This window comes from Lineus longissimus, chromosome 3, assembly GCF_910592395.1.
Source record: "Lineus longissimus chromosome 3, tnLinLong1.2, whole genome shotgun sequence".
NCBI lineage: Eukaryota > Metazoa > Nemertea > Pilidiophora > Heteronemertea > Lineidae > Lineus > Lineus longissimus.
Window position 1 is genome coordinate 3,320,009 of NC_088310.1, and position 24,867 is coordinate 3,344,875.

The 24,867-nt window shown below is 41.3% G+C and overlaps 3 protein-coding genes, 1 long non-coding RNA gene and 1 other non-coding gene across 5 annotated transcripts; 4 read left to right on the forward strand and 1 right to left on the reverse strand.

The window, feature by feature from the left end:
- Positions 1-2,891: 2,891 nt before the first annotated feature.
- Positions 2,892-7,866, reverse strand: LOC135485395 (transmembrane emp24 domain-containing protein 10-like). Its single transcript, XM_064767378.1, has 5 exons — positions 7,560-7,866; positions 6,970-7,090; positions 6,574-6,644; positions 5,934-6,060; positions 2,892-5,566 (listed from the first exon to the last, which is right to left on the reverse strand). Exons 1-5 carry the CDS (start codon positions 7,743-7,745, stop codon positions 5,445-5,447), a joined length of 627 nt encoding a protein of 208 aa, XP_064623448.1. The 5' UTR covers positions 7,746-7,866; the 3' UTR covers positions 2,892-5,444.
- Trnastop-uca (transfer RNA opal suppressor (anticodon UCA)) lies at positions 6,435-6,521 on the forward strand. The gene has a single exon. It is a non-coding gene; the product is annotated as a tRNA-Sec (tRNA).
- A 627-nt stretch (positions 7,867-8,493) lies between the features above and the next one.
- Positions 8,494-10,315, forward strand: LOC135485067 (uncharacterized). The gene is made up of 4 exons (XR_010446521.1): positions 8,494-8,600; positions 9,311-9,377; positions 9,681-9,787; positions 9,958-10,315. It is a non-coding gene; the product is annotated as an uncharacterized LOC135485067 (long non-coding RNA).
- Positions 10,316-10,807: 492 nt separating this feature from the next.
- Positions 10,808-13,276, forward strand: LOC135484726 (uncharacterized). Its single transcript, XM_064766381.1, has 5 exons — positions 10,808-10,940; positions 11,210-11,321; positions 11,884-12,038; positions 12,228-12,433; positions 12,626-13,276. Exons 2-5 carry the CDS (start codon positions 11,225-11,227, stop codon positions 12,738-12,740), a joined length of 573 nt encoding a protein of 190 aa, XP_064622451.1. The 5' UTR covers positions 10,808-10,940; positions 11,210-11,224; the 3' UTR covers positions 12,741-13,276.
- A 948-nt stretch (positions 13,277-14,224) lies between these two features.
- On the forward strand, positions 14,225-18,967 carry LOC135484714 (solute carrier family 35 member F6-like). Its single transcript, XM_064766361.1, has 11 exons — positions 14,225-14,330; positions 14,973-15,132; positions 15,363-15,415; positions 15,738-15,879; positions 16,050-16,188; positions 16,354-16,448; positions 16,722-16,766; positions 17,112-17,292; positions 17,532-17,614; positions 17,821-17,863; positions 18,088-18,967. The coding sequence occupies exons 1-11, from the start codon at positions 14,236-14,238 to the stop codon at positions 18,291-18,293; spliced, it is 1,242 nt and encodes a 413-aa protein (XP_064622431.1). The 5' UTR covers positions 14,225-14,235; the 3' UTR covers positions 18,294-18,967.
- The last annotated feature ends 5,900 nt before the right edge of the window (positions 18,968-24,867 follow it).

A 24,867-nucleotide genomic window follows, 5' to 3' on the forward strand; every position in this document is an offset into this window, starting at 1 on the left:
TGAGACAGAACCGACCTTGTGGTAAGGTAGTGCTTGGTGAGGAAAAGAGGGCAGGGGTTCACAATCCAAGATTGTGCCTAAATACGGCAGGTGTCTTCCAGTCATCTACTGTTTCCACCGAGGAATGTTGAGGACAGTTATATGCAAGGTTGTGACATTTGAGACAGAACCAACCTTGTGGTAAGGTAGTGCTTGGTGAGGAATAGAGAGCAGGGGTTCACAATCCAAGATTGTGCCTAAATACGGCTGGTGTCTTCCAGTCATCTCTCCACCGAGGAATGTTGAGGACACTTATATGCAAGGTTGTGACATTTGAGACAGAACCAACCTTTTGGTAAGGTAGTGCTTGGTGAGGAAAAGAGGGCAGGGATTGTGCCTAACTAAATAGGGCAGGTGTCTTCCAGTCATCTCTCCACCGAGGAATGTTGAGGACACTTATATGCAAGGTTGTGACATTTGAGACAGAACCAACCTTTTGGTAAGGTAGTGCTTGGTGAGGAAAAGAGGGCAGGGATTGTGCCTAACTAAATAGGGCAGGTGTCTTCCAGTCATCTACTGTCTCTCCACCGAGAATGTTGAGGACAGTTATATGCAAGGTTGTGACATTTGAGACAGAACCAACCTTGTGGTAAGGTAGTGCTTGGTGAGGAAAAGAGGACAGGGGTTCACAATCCAAGATTGTGCCTAACTAAATAGGGCAGGTGTCTTCCAGTCATCTACTGTCTCTCCACCGAGGAATGTTGGGGACAATTATATGCAAGGTTGTGACATTTGAGACAGAACCAACCTTGTGGTAAGGTAGTGCTTGGTGAGGAAAAGAGGGCAGGGATTGTGCCTAACTAAATAGGGCAGGTGTCTTCCAGTCATCTACTGTCTCTCCACCGAGAATGTTGAGGACAGTTATATGCAAGGTTGTGACATTTGAGACAGAACCAACCTTGTGGTAAGGTAGTGCTTGGTGAGGAAAAGAGGACAGGGGTTCACAATCCAAGATTGTGCCTAACTAAATAGGGCAGGTGTCTTCCAGTCATCTACTGTCTCTCCACCGAGGAATGTTGGGGACAATTATATGCAAGGTTGTGACATTTGAGACAGAACCAACCTTGTGGTAAGGTAGTGCTTGGTGAGGAATAGAGGGCAGGGGTTCACAATCCAAGATTGTGCCTAAATAGGGCAGGTGTCTTCCAGTCATCTACTGTCTCTCCACCGAGGAATGTTGAGGACAATTATATGCAAGGTTGTGACATTTGAGACAGAACCAATCTTGTGGTAAGGTAGTGCTTGGTGAGGAAAAGAGGGCAGGGGTTCACAATCCAAGATTGTGCCTAAATACGGCAGGTGTCTTCCAGTCATCTACTGTTTCCACCGAGGAATGTTGAGGACACTTATATGCAAGGTTGTGACATTTGAGACAGAACCGACCTTGTGGTAAGGTAGTGCTTGGTGAGGAATAGAGGGCAGGGGTTCACAATCCAAAGTTGTGCCTGAAAGAGCAGAGCCCAGTTGTTCAAAGCCTGGTTATTTTGACGGCCGCTAAGTTTAAGCGACCGCTACATACTTAGCGGTAACTTAGCAGCAGCCCATGACAAAACCCTTGAGGTACCGCTAACTTAGCGGTGGCAGTGACATAGCGGCCGCTAAGCCTAACGGAGCGAATTTGGCGGCTTGCTAAGATAACGATGGTTTAGCGGCCGCCAAACCAGATAACAGAGCTTTGAACAACCGGGCCCTGATGTCTTCCATTCATCTACTGTCTCACCACCGGGGACTGTTGAGGACACTGACATATACAAGATTGTGGCATTCGAGCCGTAAGCTACATTAATAGGTTGCACTTGATGAGGAAGGCCGGTATTCACAATCCAAGGTGGTACCTAATTGGGCAGGTGTCTTCCAGTCATCTACTGTCTCTCCATCGGGGACTGTTGAGGAAGGTTATACTAGTATACAAGGTTGTGACATTTGAGCAGATCAATATCACCTTCAGCGCCGAACCACGTTGATCTACGTGGCCCAAATCCCCCCTCTTTTAGCTGGTTATCGGAGTCTCATGGACTTCATGAAAGAACTACGCCATCGCCATCTTCAGGGCTAGTTAGAAACTGAAAAGACCAATCCACTGAATTACAAAATAAAGTTGTTCCGACACCGGGAATCAGAAATTGTAACAGCTGCTCTCATCAGCTTGGTTGTGACAGTGTCTAGGACGAGTGAAGCCACCTGGTAACTACTATTCAGATCTTGGTCATTGTAGCAGCTACTGTCATCAGATTGGTTGTGACATGGTCTCTACTGGGAGACACACATGACATGGTGTCTTCCAGTCATCTACTGTCTCTGTGTGCTGACTGCAGTTATTATGGAAGGTTGTGCTTGGTGAGGTATATAAGGATAGGCTCAGGATCTAAGGTTGTATCTGAATGGACTGCTGTCTGCTAGGCATCTACTGTCTCTGCACCGGGGACTGTTGAGGGCAGTTATATACAAGGTTGTGTGAGACATTGAGCAGAACCTGCCTTGTAAAGTTGTGCTTGGCGAGGTGTAAAATGCTGAGATTTACAATCCGATCTTGTGCCCGAATGGACAGGTGCCTTCCATTCAGCCATCTGCTGTCCCTCCACGGGGGACTGTTGAGGACAGCTATATACAAGGCTGTGACATTTGAGACAGAGCCCAGCTCGTAAGGTTGTGCTTTGTGAGGAACATAAGGCTGGATTTCACAATCCAAGGGTGTACCTGAATGGGCAGGCGTCTTCCAATAAGGAAAGTGCACAAGTGGCTGATCCGAGTAGCCAGATCGCAAGAGATGAGTAGATCAAGAAAAAGATTCTGCAGTCTCTGAACATGCCACAGAAAGTCAGAATGTCCCACTTAAAATTAACTAAAAGATGTTTTATATATTTCAAATTTATTTCTTCCCGTCTGTACATACAAGATGGTATCATAAACATGGTGAACAAAATGCTACATTCAGTCGTATAACATAGAAAGGAGCATGAGCAACAGCAAATGCTGAAGTCCATCCACTTTCAACTGATGCTAAGAATTCAAAATATACGAAACAGAGGGAGTGTCAATTTGGACTTGATAAAGATTCTTTGTAGACAAAGTCAATGGACAGCCCACTTCCGAGTCTGACTCTGTACGCATACATCATGTCTATTTACATATGGTGATGGATCCAACTGAAAATGCCATAAAACCTACAATTACTTAGAAAATCAATAAACAACAGTTCTGTCTTCTAATTTGTCAGAACAACCATTATGATAGGAGTTCAGTCATGCTGGTACAAATAATTAAAGGAGGGAGTTGGTAGATACCCCAACATCATGGGAATCATGGTATGTATTGAATAAGCTTATGTACAGATACATTTTATCAGATATTATAGAAGACCGATGGGAAGATAATCATTTTTCTCTTTTTTTGTTGAAACAATTTTTTTAACAAATGTAATTCACATCGCTCAATTTTTACATTGAGAAACACTTTTGTGTTGACACTTAGGCGGTTGAGGCAACTCAATTATACATACATGTAGGCCTATCACACGTACATGTAAATTTGGCCATTTGTACAGTAGCCCCTCAACTGGCTAAGTAGCGTTGACAACACCATACACATACAGTGATAAATTAACCAAGTTACCTTGCTACTAAACGCAATTTGACTCTAATACCTATGTGTAGTATATCTACATCTCTACATTAAACCGGTTCAGGTTCCTATTTTGTGCCAATGAATTAGGATAAAATATTCTCCCCCTCGTTTAAATGGTAAACCAAAGAAAAGACCTGAATGTGGCACCAAAAAAACTCACAGTCACACGGCGAAGTTAGACCCAGACCAAAACCAAAAGGAAGAGCTTACCACTTTACCAGGTTGGATTTTGTTTATCAAGCATAATAGATCTATTACAGGGTGTCCCAAAAAGTTACTCTTCAACATCATCAAACTTCCATTCATGTTGTAGTTTCACCGTTGAACTTTTTATTTTTTATTTTGATTCGGTATTAAAAATGCTTTATGAGACGTCACCTGGTATAGCAAATTGGAACAGTGCAATGAAGCAATATTTACAAAATGGATGTACATAAATTGATTATGATTACCCAAAGTATGAAAAAATGACTGAAGAAAAATAAATCCAAGTCCAGAGACTTCAGTTCAGTTATTTTGAATTTTGGAACAAGGGCCTTTAAGAGATATTACCATATTCAGTGGAAGATATTACTTGATCTTTGACAACCGTCATAATTATTGTCAGTTCTTTGTCCTTGGGTAATCATAACATGCACAGTACCGAACCACACAGTCACGAAAGTAGAAAAGTGCACCCAACCCCCAAAAATAATAACCCCTGAAATATAAACCAGCTATGAACTCCTCTCCACCAAAAACAAATGCCGAGATCGGATCGGAATCTGTATGTATCACCTGATAATTCATTTGTTTACGAGACTTTTTTTGCTCAATTCTTTGAGGGTGGGAGATGCCCAAATTTGTTGCCATTGAACTTCTCAATCACACAATTTGAATGTTTACTAGAAGATTATGAACAGTATCTGCAGTATTTGACACCGTTTGAGATGACAAATTCAACAGCAAAAAAACACAAGTTACAGGAATATTACCCAAAGGATATAGAGGGATCCAAATAAGACAAAGAAATCACATGTGTGAGGCTGTTAATCACCGTAAGTCTGAACAGGCGGCCTAACAGATTTAAAGACAGCAGCCTCTGAATAGTAATTGGAAACACCATTACAGAACTAGCTCTGGCATCTAGAAAGAGGTAACAGCCCCTGACAGATTTTACAGTATTCTACAGATATTACTACTAACCCAGTACCATTTTCCATCTATTTTAAAGCTCTGTCCATGGCCGCCTATATCATGCAGTAAGCTATTTGAAACTACAGCATGAGTCAGCAGAATAAAAAATCAAAGATGTAAACACTGGACTAATATTTGATTATTTCAATCTCCAAAGTATCAACCAGTTGAAATCACTCATGCACGAAAATGCCACACAATTCCCCAGGTTCACATTTGCCATAAAGAATAAAAATTAGAACATCCTGATTAGCATATGCAAACCTGAAATCCTGTTATCAAGATGAAAGATTAGTCTACCAAGACTGAAGATTAGTCTAATTCAATTCATTCTCGTTAGAATCATCTAACTTATTTTTGTGAACACATCAACAAATATTACTGCAGTTATGCTTATCTTCATTAATGTTGCATGTAACAGAAGCACTTGAAACCCAAAATACTTAAGGAAACCTTTCCAAACCTAAAATCATTTAATTCGAATGGGGGAGATCAACAGCTAGCTGCATATATAAATGGTGACAAGTTCCTTAACACCATTTGAAACTGAAGCACACAGCTGCAGCAGTACTTGTAGATATGCTAGTCCATAAGACAGTCCCTTCTTATTCGATGAGCTTCTTGGCCTTGAAGAAACGCCTAAGGTAGAGGACCTGCCACGTTGCCAGGCCGAGTAAACAGCACATTGAGAATATACTGAAGTATAGCACACGTGAATGGGTGGATTCTGAAATAGAGACAAGGACAATCAGACATGTTTTGTTGCGTTGCTGTGAATGGCTGTGAATGGCTGTGTTATTGAGATTTAGTAGCACCAGCTGCAACATTACATTGACAGTTTGCTCTGCCCTGCTTTTGTTTTGTGGAGCCTGTCCTTATCTGTGAGATGCTCCAGAATATGCAGTTCTGAAACAAAAAATTCCATCACTCCGTACACTGAAGTCGGGCCACTATTCTCCAACTTTCTGCTTCAGCAAGTGAACTTACCACAGTCCATTCGATAGTAATGTGAAACAAATTTGATTGATACGAATGAAATGACGAGACAAATTGTTTTACCAGATGACATAAAATTGTGCAAACAAAATACTGACCATTAGTATCTCTCATCTCCTCTTCCCGAGATCTCATGTAAGCAAAGTCATTGACAATCGATTCTGAGAGATCTTCAAGTCTTCGCAATTCTACTTCCATTGGCTTCAACTTCTCAGCCTTGGCAATCTGCAATACACAAAAAATGAAAGGAATTGTACATAGTATTACAACCAGAGAATATAACACAAAATACCAAAGATAGAAGACATATCTGTTATGCATAACCTGAACATTGAATGTGGGTCACCGTCAGACAGTATCAGTCAAAAGCCACATTTTACCCAAAAAATATACAAAATGCAAATCAAAAAAAAATCTGAGAGCACTGAAATACTCAATCGATGAAGCTGCAACGATTACTTGAAATTTCCATTGAATAGACTACCCACCAACAAGACTGAAGATGCTAAAGGTTTTTTGCTCGCTCATTTCCTCAACCATGTAACAAATGGTGACAATAAAATCAACACATATAAGGAACCTCATATCTTTCTACTAGTGCCCGAATGATCCTCAGTGGTCTGGGGTGCAGGCTTCAAACCTGTAGCCGACTGACGTCGGAGTGGTTCAATTCCACCTTTCGGGCGTTTATCACAATACAAAGAGTGAAAGGGAGGACCTTTTGCAAATATTACTTACACTTTCATAATTTTTAGCTTCTACTCCATGTTTCATCATGAGGAACACCTCTCTATCTGACCCCTGGCCACCTGGTGGGAGACAAAACATTTTAGAACATTTCAAACGGACCCCATTTCAAACACAATTTGATAGCTCAGGGATCAACACCGAGTTGGTTCTACTTCTTCTTCTCTCATGCTACATTGGAAACCTTGGTTCTACTTATGGCTTTCTCACTGAACAAGATCTTAAGAAACCTGACCACAAGGTTAACTTCATGGACAACCAACCTTAACTAACTATATTGGCACCATGACAATGATGCAGATAATTGATTTTCCACTTTTAAATGAGACAGACTTTCACAGATTCAGAGCTTTTGAAGGAATTATATCAAACTTTTGAAAACCATACCTCCAGACATAACGGACACAAAGCACACCTCAAACATGTCATATTCTTCTGTTGTAAAGGCAAACTTTCCTTTGGTGGCATCTTCCTTTTGATACAAAATGTGACCTTTGGAGTCTTTTACCTGGAATCATAAGCAATATACAATTTATCAATACATGTGAAAAGAACTAGGCCTACCTGCAGAAAAGGTTTCCAAAAATACTCTTCAGATAGGGATGTCTTTCTGACAACAAACCTATAAAATATCGAAACAGCTGTTGAACGAATGCACAGGCATTGCGAGTTGACAGTTCAGTTAACGTTTTGGGCTCCGATTATTGTATAATGTATCGCCATGTCTTAGAAGATTTGTGTAATATCGCCGCTTTTCAATGGAAATTAACGTTACGAGGTAAGTGGCAATTAGGCTATAGACTGATACTACAATACCGAGTTGTAGGATGCCGATGCGCTGCATGCTTCTGCAGGCAGGTGCAGTGCTCCTGTTAGCCTCTCTCTTCATCACAACTCACAGACTCGGTTTAGTTTTCACTATTTTTTCTTTGATTTCAAAAACAAGAAGACAAAGCCATGGTTATAAGGATACTAACATGTATTGACCCCTTCTGACCGGGGGCCTCGGTGAACTCGAATTCGCCTGTTACCAACACATCTTTATGGATTTCCTCTCTCAAACATTTTTTGTTGTTGGCACCCGGAGACAAACTAAACCTCAAAGCATCGATGCTAATGAAGCAAATACTGCACACAAGTAATAAATATTGTGTCAGATCCATCTCTGAATATTCACAAATAAGGATATCAGCTAAAAAACGAAATAAGAGACTGAACTTGGTTAATTTGATGACGTTTTGAAAGGGATAATTTGCCACAACTTAGCTAACGTGGCACACACAGTAAAGGTCGGCACTTTCCGGTAAACTTCGGAATTCCAAATTTGCCAGGTGAAAAGAAAAATACCGTATTTTATTGGATGATATTGACCTAAAATGTAGTTTAAATGGAATATAAAAAAAGATAATGCATAAAAATCATATCAATAACTTTTATTATAAATTTTGATTGACACAACAATTTCAAACAAAATTGATTTATGACATTAGTGATCAGAAAAATAGCGCCGAGGTAAATCATGAACCGGTGTAGAAGTTGAAAATGTCCCCCTGGAAAAGTGTCCGACCCCATTGTATTTTGACTGGAATATGGCTATCTAGAGGCCATGACCGACAGGTCCAAAGCAGTAGTTCCACCTAGGTCTCCACTAGCCAGGGGCCAAAACACTAGTTCTTCAATCTCGAGTGAATACCATGGATACAGATGGGCCTACTCTATCCCTATGCATGACTGTATGTCTAGACGACGTTGAAACTTGGCCAGATTTATTCTACAAGAGACAAGCTATTCAGAAATGTATAGGTTTGTATGAGAGTAAGGTACTGCCAAGTCTACAGCAATGACGTCGCGTCATTTTTGGAGTCAGGTAGGCCTGGCCTCCGCACCGGCCAGTGAGACCGTAGCGTCGAATGGCGGTGTGCCGAGTGGGGCGAGAGCAATCGGTGTTGGACGACCTTGAACTTTGGGGATGTAGGACAAAAATGTTGGATCTTGATTTGTGATTTGTGTAAAAACAGGTGAAAACACATCACAGTTAAAAGATAGTAGCCTATGCTTATGACACACCAGTTTAGCTTGAGCATTTCTATAAGGCCTATACTTGTAGAAGAAGGAAACTTGGTAAACACTGCTCCATCGACACAGTCACACAAGAAGCATTGACCGAGTGACTAAATACATACAGGGTGGTCGAGAAAAAACGCAACTGGATACTTCCACTGGCACTGCCAGGCAATTCACTGCCATTCCCCCAATATAGGTCCTGTACAGGTATAACACTATAGCAACACGTAATTGACTAGCCTATGGCTTATGCATGAGTCGTGACTAGTAAGTACAGTACAGCCTACAGGGAGGATGTGAACTTGTGAAGCCATGGCCAATGTCACATGTGTGTAGCATATCAATGTACAATGTACAATGTACATGTACTGCATTTAATTATAGGCCAAGCGTTGCAACAAAACATAGCACCACTAGACATCTTCTGACCAGTCAGAGGTGGTGGTTCAGAGCCAAAGAAACCTAAATATAGATCTAAATATAGATGTGTCGTAGTTCCCATGACGATAGGTGGAAGCCCTGTTGAATCTTTGATCCAGCAAACTGCGGAGCGCTAGGTACTCTGACTCTGAGTATGGAAGGACCCCAGCCTGGCTGTAGACTCCCATCAAAACTAGTATTGGCCATCAAATGAAATAATTCTTTCCTCATTCATTTATTTCAGGGTGCTTGTTTTGAGACCCCATCATGTTGCTTACAAGGCCACTGCTTAACACAGCTGCCAGTGGAAAGTAAGTCTGGAAAGAAACTTGTCTTTGGACCTTCACTCAGTACATACACACATATGTAGTAAAAAGAAAAAAAGTTTGTGTTCAGTCAGTGTAACTGACAAAAGTGCTCTTTACACTACTTATTTCAGTCCAGTACCAGGATTTGGAAGTTAACCACAGGGGGTTTGAAGTTCTGGGGCACCGAGTTAAAAGAGGAGCTTGGTTACCAAAGATTTGCCTCCTTAACGTTTGTGAAATATTGAGCCCTGCACTGCAGACATCTTTACATGAATTTTCTATTTATTATATAATGCTCGGTTTCAGGAAAATTATGGTAGTCCTCAAAAGCATGTCGGGCACTGGTCACAAGGTAATCCGAATTCGTGAGAAGGGCGGTGATAAAATGGAGCAAATCAACTTTGATCCATTTGGTAAGTTTGGTCAAATTGAATGGAAACAACCAATTTGGGACCAAAACTAGTGTCTTAATGGAGAGGTTGTCCTTAACAGAGAGGTGTCTGCTAAGGGAGATTCCACTGTAGCTGTTTCCAATCTGGACAGCACTTTCCACAAATAATGATGTTGACGTTTTCCTTTTCAGTGAAGGAGAATGTTCTGTATCGTGAACTGAAGAAAATAAGGACAATTCGAAAGTGAAAGATGATAACTTTTCCTTTGATTGGTGGCAAGATAAAGCAGAGGACCAACAGTATGCTTTTCGATGCATGGATTGTGTGGGGTGTGAAGAATCTTTGGACGATGCAGTGTCTGAGCTTGGCAATAACATGATTGTTACATGAACTTTTAGAAATGTACATCTCTCCTTCTAAGGATATGAAGAATATGGATTGTGGGACAGTCATTCAGCATCATGTTGACATTTGGTTGAGTACTCATGCAGTAGATTCTGACATTGAAGAGTTTTGTACATATTGTTTACAATAAACTCCTTAAAATAATTTGATATTCTGTTTTTTATTCCATAAATAGAAAGAGATTTTGTAAAAAGCCAAAATGAAAAAAATCGGAAATTTCTGCAAAAAAAAAGTGCAAAAATTTTGTGGTTCACAGTATTTTCTTCTTGGGTGAATCAGATCATTGACCTCGTCGTGACACCATTGGTTCATGTAAAGGCCAAACTCTTCCTTATACAAATCCTCAATCATATACAAATTCTGATTTTACTTATCCTTGGAAGTACCCAGTAGCACCACCATATCTTACTCGATGCTTTGAATTTTGCCACTTGTATTGGGCCTAACTCCACATCAGACATCCACATGTGGTGTTCTACGCTGTAATGATAGGCTAGATATTGTAAACAAGTAGACACAAAAGTTTAAGGCCTTTAACACTGACCTCTTGAATATAGGTCTAAATCGATCAAATTAAAACCATCCATTTGATTAACAAAATAAACAAATTAGGCCAGGAAACAAAGGAACCATGGTCTTTTGACATCAATATGGGTCACGATAGACACAAACAGGATCTAGTACGCAATTCATATTCATATAGAGAAGACATTGAGGCCTGCACCATTATTCTTGTTTGGCGAAAAGTACATTTTGGAAAGTTTCAAAGGTAAGACTGTACACTTTTTCCCCTGGCTGCACTGACAGTGTATGGCCGAATTTAAAATAAAACCAGACTGTCTTTAGTGTAATATGTTTATTTACGTCAGAATAATCCATGCAAAACGAAGTTACATAACGCAATGTATGTGTAGTTTATTGCACGCACACTGTTACGCACTCATATCTGCATGGATGTCAATTAGAAGACATGTGTTCTTATAATATTCTAACTTCTGGTGACCTACTAGTACGATGAGTGAATATTCCAACTTCCAGTGACCTTCTAATACGATGAAGTGGCTTGTGACTGTCGCCTGTCTCCTGTTAACTGGTATCAAGGGTTACACATTAGATGGCAGGCTTTCAGACCCGGAGAGTCCATCTGTCGGTAAGGACACCTTATACTAGAGTTTTATAAAGTTTTTGCAAAATACCACTTTAAGCTAATTATTTCCCTATTCTTAGCCGAATGTGGTGGGAACTTTCCTCAAATCAAGATCTTAACAAGTCAAGGACACTCATGGATTTGCCAGTTGAGATGTGTCTCTGTGTTCACTAGGACACCACATGTTGTTAGATGAATAAGTCCTACACTGAAGTCCGTCCACGAAGTTTGTTAAGAGGGAATCCTATTAGAGTTGTGACCAGGAGTTAGTTTTGTGAACACCTGTGGCAAATGTGTGTCTGTGTGAGTTTGCCGTGAGACCACTTTCACCTACATTCCCACATGTGGTAGCTATAAATTTGCAGTTTTAGTTGTTGTAATGTGCTAATGTCCAAATTGAGATGTCCAAGGAAGATATTTCTTTTTGCCTTCACTCCTGATACCAGTAATAGTGTCCAGTCAGCCTGTGAGTGAAGTCAAGCAACAATATATATCTCGATCACTTTTAGTTTTACTGTGGCGTGTCTATTTCTATTCGGACATTCTTGAATTCTCCATCTTCCAGCCATTGACCCTGAATGTGTCGCCCTCGCTGAACATGGCGTATGTGAATTCTATGAGTGTTTCTTTGAGCGCTACCGTTGCCATGACTTCCTGCTGGCGGATGCCAAGACCATCTGTATGAAACTCCAGGACCGCAAGGACAGATTGACTGAACCGGTAAGTTGCGGCTGCCGTGTGAGGTATTCTGACCAATGGGCCGAAACAAATAGGCATTGGCCAAAATGACTAAGGGCCAAAATGGTAGTGGGCAGAAGTAAAAGGACCTGGGTGGAATTGGTCACCAGGCTGAATTGACCATACACCATCACAACTTCAGCTCAAAATACTAATCATCTGACTTTTCAGGGAAAGAAGTGGGTTCATGACACAGAGGTCTGCCTCCAGACAGCTCTGGTTCAGAACTACACCTCCAACAACTCCATTGAATGTGCCGCATTCAGACAATATGGGTTCAGACAGCACACCAAGTGCTCCATTGACAATGGCGTCTGCAACATATTCTGGGACAACAAGTTCACCTTGACTGGCGTCTTGGATATGCACAATCTCAGGTAATCCAAAATTGGCTATGAAAATTGTGATGTTGATACTGATAGTCGTTCTTAACACAATGTTTTAAAACTTGTTTGTTTATTGATGTGCTAGGATGATCTGACAAAGCGTTTGTGGTAACCAATGTTATGCTGAGAATGAGATGCAATTTTAGCGTTATTATGAAACAAAATTTCTCTTCCCAATTTCAGCCACATCAGGCACACCCTATCTGTCCTGTGGCAATGCTCACAGTCCCGGCTGGGCAGCTGGCTAGAACAACTCGTCCGTGTCAAGCAGTTTTTCACTGGATCAGATTCAAAATAGTCTCTGGATGGACATTATTTTCACTTGATGATTCACCCTTGGGTTGATTTGATACTTTTCATGTTACCGTTAACCCTTTATTTTGCGGGGCCTTATGTGTTTGCGAAAAACATTCTTGCAGCCATCTATTTCTGAGAATGGATGCTTTTTCCAATAATAAAACCAATTGAAACACATCATTCCAGACGCACCCGCCCTGGAGTTCAAGGTTGTACCCCCTCACTGCACTAGGCTCGCAAAAATAAAGGGCTTTACAGTAGTTGACTTTGATAATGATCTAATTGTACAATTAACGCTGTCTGTTAGAATCTGCATGGCGATGGTCATCAAAATTTGGAATGACGAAAAATGATTATTTTATCAACCAAGCTAGACAACTGCATGTAATTTCAAGCTCGCCCCAGCCCAGATACTTTTTTTCTGTTACCATACCATCTGTCAAGTAAAAAATCAAATTGTCAAGTATCGGATTGTTGATTTACGATCCTTGAATGTACATTTTGTGAGATATATGAGCAGTAAATATTTGAGATTGAGTATGTGGTGTTGTTTGCTTTATCTCATCCCTGCTTCATTGAAAAAGGGGTTCCCAGGAATTACAAACCACTGTCAGTGGTTCTTCTTCAGCTTTTGCGCTGCACTTTAGAGATGTTGTTTCCCAGGGAGTAGTCTTGTTTGGCAGTGAAGAGAGCAGAGACTAAGCAGGGTTGGCGAATGTAAAACAATGTATGGCTAAAAATTTTGCGAATTCAATCTGAATTGCCATGATTTGGCGAGAGAGTAATAGTGTTGTGCGAAAATTGATCAAAGTCTATCAAAAAGATCCACTTTCACACCAAATGCACCAAGGAACGATCGTTAGTCAGTCAAACTTTATCATGTTTGCGGGCGGCCGCGCTATCACACGTGGGGTTGCTATCGTCTGCATTGTAGGTGTACCCGTTGCCGCTACAGTGATTTTGGTGGCGCTGCTGGTCGCCTTACGCATACATTATTTGCCAGTTTCCCGCTCGCTTCGTTGCCATGGAGTCTCCGGTCACGGGTTCACTTGGCTATAAAGTGGCTAGGAGGAAAAAATTCACAGAGCCAACCAGGGCTGCTAAGCCTGTAAGTAACTGATCACCAGCTCCTCGATTGTTTCCATTCAAACTTAATGACCTACAAAAACCATGCTGTTCAAGGTCCAAGGAAAAGTTAATGAAATGGTCCAGGGACCATGTGCTCACCTCGGGTAAATTCCTGACCAGATAACCAGCTGGAAGAGGTTGGTTGTTACGTAGGCTGTCCTGTCGTCTCCAAAGTTTATTAGTGGTGACCCAGGTGGAAATTTTAGGTTGTGTCAAGGTCTTCCTAACCTGATTAGATAACCAGCTGGCAGAGGCAATTTGTTCCATTGTCTCTCGTTTTCAATTCTAAACGAAATTTTAAATTTCCCGCTAACAAACCCGGAAGACACACTCAGCTGATAGGGATCACATGACCTTTGCTGTCCAGAATGGCACTGTCCAGCTACCAAATTTTGCTTGCTGTGGGCATGCTTTTGACCGGTAGCATCAACACAATAAGTAAAAAAGCTCAAAATGACTGCAAGTAAGTATTGTATGTATATAGCTAAGATAATGAGTGTAAAGTTTCACGCCTCTTTGATGCACACGATGCGAGATAGACTTATTTTTCAAATGTTATTGCCAAACTTGCACACACGACACTGACTGACTGAATGATTAACACTGACAGTCTGTTCTGTCACTGCACACTTACACTAGCACTGTGCCACTGTACTGTCTCACAAGTCACTGGCACTGTCTGCACTGTGCTGCCACTGTTGCTCACTGTCAGACTGACCATGCATGGGATGTACACATGACATGGGTCACGGCAAAAACTCATTGAGTTTTTGGTCATCATGCCCAGGTCATGGTGGTGTGACTACACATACAATACATACACCATGATAGTTTTCATGTAATAGACAATTTTGACACTGGGTGCTGACCAGTCATGCGTTCCACCCGGAAAAACGGGTCACAGTGGCGTATTGCATTCTCTGAAGTTGGCTTAGGCCTTGTGCTGACACGTTCTGAGTGGTCACACAGCATTTGCTTTGTTTGGGCTCTGGTTTATCTTTGTCAAAAAAATCCAATGTATCCTCGCATAATGGGTTCTTAGTCTCTTAAAATTCTCTAAAATTACTATCCTCCACTCATCATAAATTGCATCATCTTTTTATAGTGTGCCAGGCTATTACAACTATTCTGCAAATGGGACAGCTACAACCCATGAATTTGATCATCCTTGGTTCCAGACAATCATAATGTTTATTGGAGAATCACTCTGTCTGGTTGGTTTAGCCATTAGCAGGAAGAAGGAAAGGGACCAATGGAAGAAAGAGGTAGGAGACAAATTTACAGTAACCATGGTAATGAAGCAAAAACACTGAGGTCCAGTCAGGGTTTGAACTCCAGACCTTTGGATAACATTATAAGAGTCTCCAGTGGTCAAAAATGTTAGGCTTCTTCTCCTGTTCTGTTTTTAGATAAAAATATATGTTGCATCTTTGGAGCCATAAAATGTTATTTTCCCTTGAATCTGGTGAACATCATTCCTACTTTTACTTTACAGAATGCAGAACGTGAAAGAGAAGGAAAGCCAGTGGAGAATCTTCAGCAGGGAGGGTAACTAGTTAGTTTCTAACCAACCACATGAGGAAAATTATTCCTCACACAACGAGATTTCAATGAAAACAATGCTTTCACTCAATCGTATAGCATCCGTTTTAAATTTGAAATTTGCTGAGATGTCAGGCCACCACAGATTACACTTTTACTCCCTCAGTCCCTGCGTGGAATATTTTACATGCCCTGGCATAGACACTGAGGGACAGCTTTAAGTCTCATCTATTCTGCAGATTCTCGGATATAATTCATATGCTGTGTTGTGATGAACCAGAAGTTTTAGTTCCCAGAATACGAAGAAACATATTCCTCTTCATTTCAGTTTCATCAAGCTAATCCTTGCTGTGCCAACCTGCTTGGATCTCATTGGAACCTCACTTGCTGGTATTGGTCTTGTGTATGTCAATGCTTCTGTCTGGCAGATGTTACGAGGATCCATTATTGTATTTGCTGGTATATTATCTGTAAGTGTTCTAACCTTCATACGAAGTAGATTTGAGTGCCTAATTCTTTAATTCTATGTCTGAAAAATGATGTACAAGGGAAGCATGTTTAGGTGTAGAGTTCTATTGCGTGCTCCTCATAGCCATTCTGTTCGATGCATGATTTGATTAAGAGAGTGTCTCTTTTGTAGAAAATCTTCCTAAAACGAAATCTGAAGTGCCATCATTGGACTGGGATGTTTGTGACTGTGATTGGTCTGGTGCTTGTAGGCATTTCAAGTGTCTTCAAAGGAGAGAGCTCGAAAGGTTCAGGATCGGAGGCACTGTTAGGTGGGTCTGAGAATCTGCTTTCAACACATTTTAAACCAGCCAAGAGGTTGGTTGGTAAACATGTCTCGCCAAAACTTCTGTGTTCAAAACGAGTCTAATAATTATATGTTGAATAGAATGATTCAAGAATTGACTCTTATGGAATAATGGGTTCTGCTTCTCCAGGTATCGCCTTAATCCTTGGTGGGCAGGTAATCAGTGCAAGTCAGATGATCGTAGAAGAGATGTTCCTCAAGAAAAGAAATTACCATCCACTGCAGGTATGAGAGATCTTCAGTAAATTCAGTTTAAAGTGTTTTAGTGTGATCACATCAGGACAGAATCGCAATCGCAGGTGATGACAAGTTTGAAGCAAATTGTGTGAACTTACTCAGACAAAGGAAATGTTCTGTCTCTGCTCATTGTTCTTGATTTTGGTGACCAGTGTGCGCTGTATCAGTAGCATAGACCCTGGAGACATAAACTTGCATTGAAATTGATTTCTTCGAACTGAGTTCCATTTGATTCATGAAAACGTCATTCTTCATTTGCAGGTAGTGGGCATGGAGGGCACCTATGGTTTTCTCATTATGGCAGCAGTAAGTACAGCCTGTCGTTATTGTACTTCTAGCTAAGCCATGATATCTCCTGGCATTGTTAAATCAAGGGGTTTTGACGTGTTGTTACCCAATTTGGTGACAGCTCACAAAAACGGCATCCATTTATAAACATCCCTATCATGAGCCAGCACTGGCAGCAGACTAAGTTCTGTCATTTCAGGATACCGGAAGCAATGTGTTACAGGTCATGTGCTGTTTTGGCAACATGTACTGAGGCCTTCCTCTCTGTTACAGCTGGCAAATAATAGACATGTGACCGCCAAAGTGATGTATGAAATCTCATGTGAATATTCTCCTTTTAAATTCTCTCATTTCTTCTTCCAGGCGGTGCTTCCAGCTATGTACTTCATCCCGGGGCCACAACTCAACAACAGCTATGAGAACAGCCTCGATGCCCTGTACCAGATCGGGAAAAGTCCACGGCTCCTCATCTTCTGCCTTCTCTACTTGTTTTCTATTGCATTTTATAACTATTTTGGATTGGCAGTCACAAAGTCATTGACGGGTGAGCATATTGCAATTCAAGTAGTTTGGAAACAGTGCATAAAAGTGTTATTTCTTTGTTACCTTTACATATTTTCATGCTTTTTTGTCCGAGTGAGGTAAATTGCAGGATGTGGTGTACAACGTCATCCTACGGGTGTCAACTCTCATCCTTTGCATTGTCCTAGGCTTGAAGCCCAGTATTGTAGTTGCTTTGTTGACGGTCACTTAATCTTTGATACTTGATAACCTTCTCTCTAGCTGTCCATCGGACCCTCCTGGATGCCTGTCGGACAATAGTCGTTTGGATTGTGGATCTAATTATTTACTATGCTTTTGATAAGGTAATTTAACAACTTTTGTTGATTACGTCTGATAATAGCATAATAGAAATTTGCAATATTTTGTAGTATTTTGAATCAAAAGCCACTTTAATAGTGGGTTGACCATTTTGATTTGGCATAATTGTTCATTTCTTGTTTCATCATCTTACACTCATTTAATTTCACTTCTCATTTCTCTCTCATACATTTCTTATGCTTTCTTTCAGGGCTTTGGGGAAGAGTTTGATAAAACTTGGGGTCTACTGCAAGGTATGTGCAAACAACTTTTAGAGCATCATTTATTACTTCATACAAATATGTTTGAGCATAAATGATGAGCTATTTCCTCTTGGTGATGATGATGGTGAGGATGAATATCGGTGTTATCTGATGTCGTAGATATTCAATTCAAGAGTTTCTCATTTTCTTGTCAAATATTTTGAAATGGCGTTTTTGATATTTTGAGTCTGTTCATTCTTCTTGTCTGTTTTCAGTGGACGGTTTTCTCTTCCTTCTAATCGGCACAGCGCTCTATAACGAACTGGTTGATGTATCGTGGTTGCCATGCATGGGACCATCCCAGCAAGAACTGCAGCAGATTCAACCAGAAGATAGCGCTGCTGGTGAGGCTGAAGGAGAGGATGAGGCAGATGAGAGGACAAGACTTATCAAAGACAATCGGGGATCAATCAATGCTTAACCTCTAACACTAGGACAGACGTATCTGTCATAGGGACTGACACTTGGACAGTTGTTGCAGGTTGTTTCCACAGCCTATTTTTTCCATAAACAAGGGATCTTTTTATTGCTCATCTCAGTGATGTTCGATATATCAAACTAGTTCACAGTCATTGCAGTTTGCAGTGATGACCTTTTTGTCTCAGACGTCTGCATGATGCAGCAGACATGAAATCTTTGTCATACTTCTGATAGTGATTGTAGGTCTCTTTGATAAAAGTCCCTGTCCATGGTGTGATTTCATCAGATGGTGCTAATTTGTCCCCATAGGGGAAAGATATTCGATGCTTTGTTTCTTTGTAAAATATTTATATTTCATTCCAAGTGAGTGGGCTTGTCAAAATTTTTTTGAGGAAGGTACTTTGTGCTAGTCTGTTCATTGTCATGATCAACAATATTTTCCCAAATGTTGCAGCAGTCAATGAAGACCCTGTACCCCTTGTCAGGCAGTCGACACTTCAGTGACTTTCTGGGGCCAGGATTTGACTAATTCACCAAATACTTCGGCTTTTCATTCAGAACTTGATACCTAATTGACACTTAACTAGCTTTTTTATTTGTATGTTTGTATGCAAACGTGTTGTTAAATGAGGAAGTTGCAAGTCTAATATTAAATTGAGGCCATTTTGTAAATCAGTTTAGTTTTTTTATTCATTCTGCACCGATGTGGACAATGTCTTGCTGAAGGTCACATGCCAGTGGAGTTGACACATGAGTACCAAACTTGCCCAAGGTCCTTTTTGGGCTACTGGCATGGGAGGCACAACAGACTTGCTTACCCAAGGCGAAGCCATAGGAATTGGCTTCATGAAAGAACTACGCCATCGCCATCTTCAGGGCAAGGTAAGAACTGAAAAGACCTTTTTGATCATCTGTGTATCATCCTTGAGCTGTTTTCCATCAATATCGGGTAGGCGGCAAATAGGAGAGGGTCACTGAGTCAACATATTGTCGTCTTTTGTAAGTGTTCTAGTCATCATAAAACTGGTCCTGGATCTAAGTGCTCCAGATGGCTAGAACTCCTCCCTCATGGCTGCTAGTTTAGGGCATTTTGGACACTCTGTCGTATGTCACATCCTTCGAAGTACAAGGGACACGCGATCTGCACCCTCGCAAGACGAGTTGCCCATACCAGGTAATGCCAAATCAGTTACCCCCAAGACTAACACTGGAGGAACAGGGTTGTCCGCTTCACTGCCCATACTTCTGCAGGGACGCTCCCAGCAGTTTGAAAGTCCTGTGAATGTATTAGTGTCTTTTTCTCTCAAGGAGCTGCATTGGACACTGTGAGGTGTCATATCCTTCGAACTAAAGGGACACAGCTCATGTGCCCTTATCAAATAGCACTTCAGGTTAGTTATAGCTCAGTTAGTTGTCTCGTATCAGGTACCACCTAAGAAGTACTCGAGTAGTGTTTGAGGAGATGATATAAATAAACACCAGCAAATGCTTTGTCTTCAAGTGACGATTGCGGTTTACCAGTTACTTTAAGCACGGGTTACTCTGGGCAGAGATGGGGTGTCGGTGTCTCTCTCAAGAGCGTAAAGCGGACTGTCTGCAGGATGCCTCATCCAATACTAAAGAGACAGGGCTTTTAGCACCTCTGTAGGGATAAACATACATCGTAAGGATAGGATACAACACAAGTTTGAATGTCCTGGAATAATTCGTGTCTCTTTACGAGACTAAATCGGACGCTCTGTAATGTCACATCCTTCGAACTCCAGGGACACATAGTTATTTTCCGTGAGTAGTGGAGAAATGGGACTTTGTCAGTAAACATTTTTTATCTAGGCAGATTTCGCAAGCCCTCACGAGCGAAGATGTATGAAAGATGGTCTGTGGTGTCATGAAATCCTGCTTAAGTTCAGTTACGCGATATTCGTAAATCGGCTCAATCATTGATACCATGATGACTATACAGATATAGGAAACCAGACGGAGCTCTTCAGAACTGTCGTCATACATAGACGTTGGTCTCCGCAAGGCTTAGAAAAACTGTCTCTTCTTCTCGACCGTCAACTGCTAACATACAAGTTGGCTATCTCATTCGGGGTTGAAACGGGATGCAAATTAAGTTACGGTACAGACTCTGGGCTACTTCGTCCTTGACCGCAGGTGTGAGGTATTTTTGGCGAAGAAGGTGCATTTGGTAAGTGCATAAATCTCACTTTTCGAGAGTGTCCCCCACGCTGAGAGACCGAAAGACAAGAGACAAAGGCTGATGATATGTCATTCTAGATTGAAACGGGATGCAAATTAAGTTACGGTACAGACTCTGGGCTATTTCGTCCCTGTCCGCAGGCGCGAGGTATTTTGGTGAGGAAAGTGCATTTGGTGTCGTTTGGTAAGCGCATAAATCTAACTTTTCGAGAGTGTCCCCCCCGCTGAGAGACCGAAGGACAAGAGACAAAGCCTGATGATATGGCAACTTTTATTGGGCAAGTATATAAAACATACTACAAAACTTAGAATTAGTGGCCGGCATGCGGAATCAGAAAAGGCTGACCGTAAATTGTTGCACGTGAAGATAGTGTAGTGTGTTAATCGAATTTATTGGGAGTGATCCGCACACTTATTGACCGAAGGACAAGAGACGAAGGGAATGATATGACAACATTTAATTGGCAAGTAAATACATATGAATAATGCAAAACTTGGAATACGATAACAGAACGTTGATACTGCTGACGCCGCTTGAGCCGCTTGAGCAAGCGTGTCAAGGGATCAGATGTTGGGTCAGTGCGCATGCGGGGCATGGGATGGAGGGTGGTGCGCTGTGAGTGTCGATAAGGATGGGGGGGGGGGGGCAAAGGCAAATGACAATGACAATAGCATAATAACAATTGAACAATGTACAAGTCGTAAGTAACCGTGACCGCTTTCAAGGTGGCAAGAACTGATTGCTGACCAAGACAATGACATATTCTGTTAACACCAATGGAGCATTCTCTTGAACTGTATTTTAGCCCAAAACCGCCCAATCAAAATGGTGCAGAGACTCGATTGACGTTTATTGTCTTCAAGAGGAAATTGATTTCAAAACTGATATGGGCCTATAGTATAAATAATATCCTACCTAAAATATAGGCCTTCTGTTAAATTAGGCCTGCCTTAAGAAAAAAGAAAGAAAACCTACAACCAATTCCTCTTGAAAACAAATATGTCAATAAGGCTCATCCATGCATCATTTGAATAAAACAATGTAGAACACGTTTTTGCTGTGATCAAGAAATAGCTCCATTGTTGTAATGTTGCACTTCTTGTGCTGTGAAATAGCTCAGATACGGTAAATGGATTGCCACATTGAAAACGGAACAAGAAATAGCAATTTTCTGGATCAGCGAGTACATACATGAAGTGCTATTGATTTCAGGAATAAGCACATATTTTGCATGGTTCACTTTTACAAAGAGTAACAATCTTCGAGGTTTAATTTTCAGGGTCGAAAACAGGTGAGTGTCAACCCATTCTGAGCCAACAGCATGAATTACAACAAGAAAAGGGTCAATTCCGTTGGGAACTGCTGTTCCCTGCTCTTGGCTACTGGCCTGGAATAGAAAGGGAAGATTTAGATACCAAGAAACATTGAAATATACAATTTAATAAATTGAAGTATTTGAACATTTTTCATGACGTTTTTTAAAAATCTTCCATTATAGCATATCAGTAATATGTCTATACACATGTTTATGTCTGTGACAGCCTCTTTGGCACTTATAAGATGAATCAATTAAATTGAATTGTCAGGCAATGGTGGTCAACCTGCCTCGGGTTTGTCCCAATATCAGTTACATGATGACGGACCTAAAGCCTCATTTCATCAACTGTAGCCAGCGTATCGAATTTTATCTCATTTACCTCAATTGTGTTCCACAAATCTGGCATCCTGAATATTTATCTCTCAGAAGTTGCCTCGGTCGCGTTGGCTCGATTCTAGGGACGGGACAGCGAAACCACGCGAGATGGAGCAATCCACCTGAAAAAATTGGAGACAATTCGAATGCTGCTTCAGTGAACAATGGGCGATCTGTTCAGGAGACGTCTCTCAAATCGCCCATTGTTTCATAAACGAGAGCTGGACAGACAGTTCCAGCTACTCTTCGCAGATTTCCTTCTTCCAATGCATACATCGCGTTTTTTCTCGACCACACTTGCATAGCTATTTACTTTAAGGTCACGTGCAGGTCTTATTGGTAATTGCTGGGGTGAAACTTGGTACTGTGGGACAGACTTTAACATGTCCTCAAAACGCAATGTCACTGCTGGACTGATTTACAAGTCCACAAAACGCAGAATCGGACATGGACATCATTACCCCAGCAATAACCTAATGTAACCCCACAAATAGGGCCGTTTATAATGTTTAAGACATGTTTATACAATAACAATGCTGAAGCTATTGCCTGCAGTGACCTTGCTAATGATTTTTATGTGGGAGGGGCCAGGGACCGTGACTGTTGATAAAGTCCTCACGATATTATATTCGTCAACAATGGGGCACAGACTTTCAGATATTTTCGTGACTGACCTATATTACCAGTACAGTCCAATATATATTTCTTTTTTTTTGACCGACCTCTATTACCAGTACAGTCCAATATCATTCTATTCTTCGTGACCGACCTATATTACCAGTACAGTCCAATATATATTTCATTTTTCGTGACTGACCTATATTACCAGTACAGTCCAATACATATTCTATTCTTCGTGACTGACCTATATTACCAGTACAGTCCAATATATATTTTATTTTTCGTGACTGACCTATATTACCAGTACAGTCCAAAGATACTATTTAGTCTGTATATTATTCTAGGGCTGGGGTGGGGGATGGGGAAACTCTCCAGTGACAAACTTTTTGATTGTCATTCTGGTTAAAAAAACACGTCCAAAGGGGAAATTTATTCTCATAACTTTTTACAATGCTCGAAAAAAAACTATTAAAATGTTCATGTGGCGAGTCGCCACATGTACCGACTATACCTGTGGATCTAAATATATATACCATCATTGAAATCCTCAGAGAAATTAAACCAAGACAAAAAAGGGTTCCATGCCCTTGGTTTCCATGTACCGCGAACGATGCTAACGATAGGATTTAGCTGACAGGATTTGGCGACACGAACCCCTCCGTGTCCAGAAGACGCGGGGGTCGTCAGATCAATTTGAAACCGCCATGGACATCACTTCTTCCCCCTCACAAGTCGGTCGCGATGACCTCCATGTGCAAACCATTTTGGCTGTGGATGCTCCTGGTAACCCATGTCGCCTAACCAGACATAGCGCGCTGCCTGACTAGAAGTTACCGCCTCTGAGACCCAGGGTTGAGACACTGGGGTCTGCCCCTAGCTGACAGGTGGATGGAGATCCATATCATAGAGCATACCAACCGTACATAACCGGCTGGACTGGTACACCCTATCAGGCTCAGACTCCCCAACGAAGTCTATTGAGCGCAGCCGCAGCGCCAGTTAATATGGATGGATTTACGTCGTCAAATAACTGTCGACCTGATGAGCATTCGTTCACGGCACATAGAGTTTATCGGGGTTGGGGGCGAAGAGACAAGACCAGGAACTCCTATGGGGTCGCGGGCGCAATGCAACCCGAGGAACGAGATGCACCCAATGTACAAACTCGAAAATAACTAGCTCATCCTTCGCCATAGGTGTCAAGTATGTACCACTTATACAGACAGGCGTCATTAACGTTGGGTAACACCTCACAAGGAGCAATACCAAGCATTTTCAAGACCTCATATTTAGCGAAAAGGTGTGACAACAATGATAATATATCAGATCCAATACCAGTCCCTTGACCAAACCCAACCATTTCTTGAAAGTTCAAGGACGTCGGGGATTCTGAAAGAAAAAGTATTGGCCATGACAGCTCGGTAGATAGATCGAAGTGATAGATGGGCTAACTGTCTATCTGAAAAGGGCGGGTAGCGAATTTTTTTTCCTGAACCTTTTGGGCACTATAGTGTACATTTGTACAGGGACTTTCAGCCAATCAGATTTCGACAAATACATGACGTCAGAAGTCTTAGAAACTTTAGAGCAGTTGGTAGAGCGCTCGTCAAAAATGGCAGAATACGATGTTCGATCCAAAGGTCGCGAGTTCGAATCCGGTTGTGGACAACATTTTTCTTTTTCTTTTTTACACTTTAGATTTAAGTTTTATAACGCCTTTCTTTTCCCTTGTCATTTAGATTTTAGATATTTGAGTTATTTCTGCTGCCTGCAACATACCTACAGAAAGGACAATAACAATAGCCCATCTCCAAGATCCAAGGGATAGTCCTTCAGATATCATATTGAGCATAAATACACAATGAGACTTGTCTCATGTGAATGGTCTTCCTCCAGTAGGAATATGTTTCTCTGCAATTAGACTTGTCTTTCGATTCTGCCTCGTGTGTATGGTCTTCCTCCAGTTTATTTTTATACTGTATGCCTCAAATTTGATTAACAAGCACAAAACAATACAAGCTTACTTCTAAGTTTCATGATGACGCCTCGATGACGACA

What these genes read in the sequence shown, in the direction of transcription:
- LOC135485395 (XM_064767378.1), bottom strand. Translation starts at nt 7,745, where the DNA reads ATGGATCTGACACAATATTTATTACTTGTGTGCAGTATTTGCTTCATT. An exon ending in TGTGTCCGTTATGTCTGGAG is followed by an intron (nt 6,645 to 6,969) that starts GTATGGTTTTCA and finishes GTCTCCCACCAG; the next exon opens with GTGGCCAGGGGTCAGATAGA. An exon ending in GGAGATGAGAGATACTAATG is followed by an intron (nt 5,567 to 5,933) that starts GTCAGTATTTTG and finishes TCTCTATTTCAG; the next exon opens with AATCCACCCATTCACGTGTG.
- LOC135484726 (XM_064766381.1), top strand. Translation starts at nt 11,225, where the DNA reads ATGAAGTGGCTTGTGACTGTCGCCTGTCTCCTGTTAACTGGTATCAAG. An exon ending in CCCGGAGAGTCCATCTGTCG is followed by an intron (nt 11,322 to 11,883) that starts GTAAGGACACCT and finishes TCCATCTTCCAG; the next exon opens with CCATTGACCCTGAATGTGTC. An exon ending in TTGGATATGCACAATCTCAG is followed by an intron (nt 12,434 to 12,625) that starts GTAATCCAAAAT and finishes TCCCAATTTCAG; the next exon opens with CCACATCAGGCACACCCTAT.
- LOC135484714 (XM_064766361.1), top strand. Translation starts at nt 14,236, where the DNA reads ATGGCACTGTCCAGCTACCAAATTTTGCTTGCTGTGGGCATGCTTTTG. An exon ending in AAAGCTCAAAATGACTGCAA is followed by an intron (nt 14,331 to 14,972) that starts GTAAGTATTGTA and finishes ATCTTTTTATAG; the next exon opens with TGTGCCAGGCTATTACAACT. An exon ending in TATTTGCTGGTATATTATCT is followed by an intron (nt 15,880 to 16,049) that starts GTAAGTGTTCTA and finishes TCTCTTTTGTAG; the next exon opens with AAAATCTTCCTAAAACGAAA.